A 4755-nucleotide genomic window follows, 5' to 3' on the forward strand; every position below is an offset into this window, starting at 1 on the left:
TTCTTCAAGTAAACATTTTTAAATATGAAAAAGTCAAAAATATGAATTTAATTTTAAAATTACTAAAGGTTACTATAATTCAACTTGTAATTGTGTTTTGTGTTATTTTTGCAATTTAATAAACATTTTTTTTTTTTTTGTTAGATGTAATTTTTTATTTTATTTAATAACCTATAAGTAGTAAAATATGGATATACGGAAAGTTAATGGAACAAATCAATTAATTTCAAATTTAATCAATTCATATTATACAAAGTCAATCTAATAGAAAATAGATAGAAACAAGATAGTTTGATATCATATTATTATTAAATATTCAACTATTACAGAATAAAAATAACACTACAAAATTAGCAACCCTACTTTTCATTATAACATTCAAAATGAAATAAAAATATTACTATTTTTAAAACACAACAATATCTTGTAGAGAAATGGGTGAAAAGAAGATATACAAAGTTTAAGATTGTTATAATTTGTTGTAGCAATACGTTTTTAAAAAAATATTAGTTTTTTTTATAAGCAAAGACTCAGTTTGTCGATATAGACCTTATTACAATGGTTAAAGAACTTTGTATATTCTAATAATAAAATTCTTGTTTCCTATATCTGAGAATTAGAAACCTCCAAATTTAACAGATGCTTGTCTCATTGTAATTATCACTCCTAACTTATCAACAGGAAAGCAATAATTCTACTGATAATATTTAGAAATTATTTTTTATTGAACTGTTTCTGTCAATATGTTAGCTGGGTAAAATGGATTTGTGTCCTAATTCTTTTTGAATAAGAGCAGGTTGTTTTCTCAAAGTAGTTCAGACAACCGGTGTAATTGTTCTGATTCCTCACCTAAATGTCCTTTTCACTTTTAAGCCCATATCTAGGTATCCATTTTAAATTGATTTCTTATTTTATTTTTTCAACTACTACTTAATAGGTTACTGAAAAGAATGCTTTGTTTATTCAAACAAAAGAAATTATTTTATCGAACAAGACTATATTAATGGTACTATTCCCTAGAAATAAATTTATGTTCTCATTTTTCTTTTCTTTTTTTTTTGTAGTTATAGAGTTTAAGATTAATTTGTTCTTTTCAAGAATATTTACTCAGAAGAGTAAGAAATAAAGTAGTGTTTCTTAATTATTTGGCTTCGTGCAAAATCGTCTTCTCTTAGAGTTGGACCGATTTCATGGAAATGACTGAATACCCATCTAATGGATTTTAAGCTAAATGGCCCTCAGTGTGATGTGGAGAAGCAATAACTCTCACCTTGTTTAGTGAATATTTATTTCATGGTGGTCCTTTGACAGGATAGCCACCTCAAATCACTGTCAGTAATTTGCAAAAAGAACCTATATGCCCACTAGTAGGAACAGTTCCCTGCACCAGTAACAATACCACTATAATTAAATAAAAAACTTATAATTCTATGGGTATTACAGTAATTTTAACGAATTCTTTGACTAAACTACCTCTTGATTTTTTTTCTTTCTCTATATCCATAGCTTATTTTTTATTACCATTCTAAACAAATAAAAAAATAGTAAGAGTGTTGGTCAATTGTTTAGTATAATTAAAGGACATGATTGTTATTTATTTAACCTCAGCATGGCAGATGGGTCTAAGGGACCCGTAGCGATATTTATTTGTTTTACATTTTGGTGTCCTAAATTTTTTTTTTGTTTGGTTGTATAATCTATTTCTATACAAATAAATAAGTACAGTAATAATTGGATTATACGTATTTCAAATATAAAGTAAACAAATAATTGTAACTGTGTCAGACAAACCCGCCAGTCATTTCAGATTAAACTTAACAAAGCAACACTATGTTTTAATCATATTGACTGTTCCCTTATAATTGGATGGTCCTCCCAGTCAACATTGATACAACTAATTATGAGCATTATAGCAAACGAAAATTGTTAATAAAAATGTGAATTGTCTTAAACAAAATTAAAGACACAGTTTCATTCAATCTAAAAATAAGGTACCCCCCCCAGTTACATTTATTCAAATCACTGAGTATTCATACTTTCTTTAATTACTCTTCCAACATAATAATCAACATAAAGATGATTTAATAATTCTTTTTAGTCAAACTCACGGTATAATTCAACTCTTCCAGTACTTTGAACTCATGTTGGGCTAAATCCTTTGTTGTTACTTCTTTCTTGGCTTTGTAAATGATTTCCAAAATCATTGGATTGGGCAGTTTCTGAAATATAAAAAGAAACAAGAGTAATATCAATTTTTTATGAGAGTTTTTGAAGATTTTATGATAAGATACATATGTATATCTGTGTGTGTGTTTTCATCCTTCCTAACCTCAACAATCTTCTTTAACTTTTATTTGAATACTATTTGTAAATCATCAGGCATTTTGTATTACGCCATAAGACGTAAATTACCGAAAACCAAAAACATTTTGTAGGGTGCGAAAAATCAAAAATGTTATGTAGTATTATGTGCATTACCTGCTTTGTTTACGGCATTTAACAGCATTACATTGGTTTGACCTACTCTGTATCTTTTTTTTACGACTAATGATGACATGTAATGTTGTTCAGAACGTTGTCTTCAAATAAATAATTGAAACTATTTTTTAATTATTCTTTTCTTTATCACAACCATATTTTTACTTCACATCCTGTCAATCATCATAATATTATCAGTAAATACAAATCAAAATTATGTTACTTACAAAACGCAAGTCATGGACTTTCCTTGCTAATATCAAACAGGTGAGAAAGCTAAGGAAGTCGTGCTGGTCCAATCTTTGGAGGGTCAATACCCACTTCTCCTCATTTAAATGAACATCACCTTCCATCTCGACACAATCACCAATTTTCTTAATGAAATCCTGCATGATAAGCCTATAAAAAGCGGATATTATTTCATTAAATAATGCATATAAATTTAAAAGTCACTTATATTTCATAGAAATGATTAATAAACAAAGATTAGTTGAATACATGTAACTGAGAAAACCTGAGTAAAGATTTTCAAAGTAAAATATTAGATTGTTGCAAATCAGTAGCAGACCTTACATTGACGAAATCGTGTTTCCTCCCCTTTGAATAGCGTGAGTGGCAGCTGCAGCATTTAGGAGGTATGGAATACCTAACATATTCAATTGGTCCATATATATATATATGGATCCTAATATAATATTAGGCATATTTGTGTATATATATATATATATATAAGAGCTACTAATCCATCTTTTACAACGTAGAAACCTGTTCCGGCTCTCTCCGTACTAGTATTTACATTCAACTTCTTATTGAATTCCTCTCTGCTAGTATATTCGGAGGTTTCCTTCCCAAACCCAGATTCATATGAATAGTTTTGATAGAAATAGATACTGTATGTAGATCTGAAGCTGTAATGAACTTTTTTAAGTAACTGAGATTTTTATTCAGTTTATAAAGTTTTTTTTTAGTTTTTCTCTATCTTTAACTGTTTACAGATAGGGAAGTCGGTTGTGCTCCAGAACTTACGACCCGGTGATGCTAAAAACAGTATCCCAAGAAAGGTTGAATATGATTTTCAACACCAACTTGGTTAAGTTATATTTCACAAAAAGATGGAAAACCTCTGACATGAAATTTCACAAGGTAAAAAAAAAGGACAAGGAATTGTCTAAGACATGAAGGGATATTTGTACAATTCCAATGATATGTAAGTCCCTGAAGAGCCTCAAACTTGTAACCAACTCCAAAGAGGGCAAGTCACCCCAAGGCAGTATGGATCAATAATAATCAATAAACAAGAGACTGCAGATACTTAGTGACATAGATATATCATTTCCAACTTCCTGTCGTAGCTAATATTGTCCGACGCATCCTCAGCCTACGATAGCGTTTTGTGGTCAAACGATGCTACTCTAGAAACCTGTACTCCCTTGTGAACCTCCAATAACTCGAGACAAAAGGATGGCAAAGATAAATGGTCGCTACGATGAATCGAAATAAATAATCAAAAGAATGTACACACATGCTACTAGGCACATTCAAGTGGAAGCCCAAGCAGATCTTTAGCTGAGGGACTTCTCTTAATCTCCCATTCTACTAAGAATGGATGCTACCAAGTTTGAGTAGCTAGTAGATTATAATCTGGGAACAAAAATCAAAGAAACATGGGAGGTCTAACACTAGAAAGTGCTTTCTATAATAATTGACAGCCAAATAGGTTTTCCAAACCGTGTATGTGTGTGGTTTTCTGTAAAGAAAAGGTAGGCCTTCTGTCTGAAAGTTATTTCTGATTTTTTTGTTTTTGGATGTAGAAAAATACATAATGTCATATCTGCATCAGCTAAACTCGAAGATTAGTAATCAATGTTTTTCTCTAGAAAAATAACATTTTACTTCATTTTACACAAACATTTTTATATCTTTAGCATCTCTTTTCATGACAATGGCAACAAGAGTTGCCTTATGGCTTTAGTAACTGAATAAATAATTATTTTTCACTGCCGGATTCGAGCCCGGATCCTTAGAGTTAAAAGAATAGTGCCTTATCACTGAGCTAACCCTTATTTTATGGGTATATACATAACCGAAATTTATAGATTATAATTATGAAAAACATTAACCATAGAGTTTACTTAATTATAAATAATAACAATTTTTTTATTCTTTATTCACAACTAAATAAACATTTATTGATAGTGTAAATAAGTATCCTCACCTATTAAAGAGTTCCGTGGCCAGCAGTACATCTTCGAGGGAAAAGGCAAGATTTTCTCTAAT

At 29.9% G+C, this 4755-nt stretch overlaps 1 protein-coding gene across 1 annotated transcript in view; it reads right to left on the reverse strand.

The window, feature by feature from the left end:
* Positions 1 to 4755, reverse strand: part of LOC106678111 (uncharacterized) — a gene marked incomplete at both ends in the record, with an annotated part of 4897 nt that extends 142 nt beyond the window's left edge. The window contains 3 exon segments of the mRNA XM_067049309.1: positions 2109 to 2219; positions 2706 to 2877; positions 4694 to 4755. Coding sequence (XP_066905410.1) covers positions 2109 to 2219; positions 2706 to 2870 — 276 coding nt within the window.

This window comes from Halyomorpha halys, unplaced genomic scaffold (genome assembly GCF_000696795.3).
Source record: "Halyomorpha halys isolate HHAL.00 unplaced genomic scaffold, Hhal_1.1 Scaffold124.1, whole genome shotgun sequence".
NCBI lineage: Eukaryota > Metazoa > Arthropoda > Insecta > Hemiptera > Pentatomidae > Halyomorpha > Halyomorpha halys.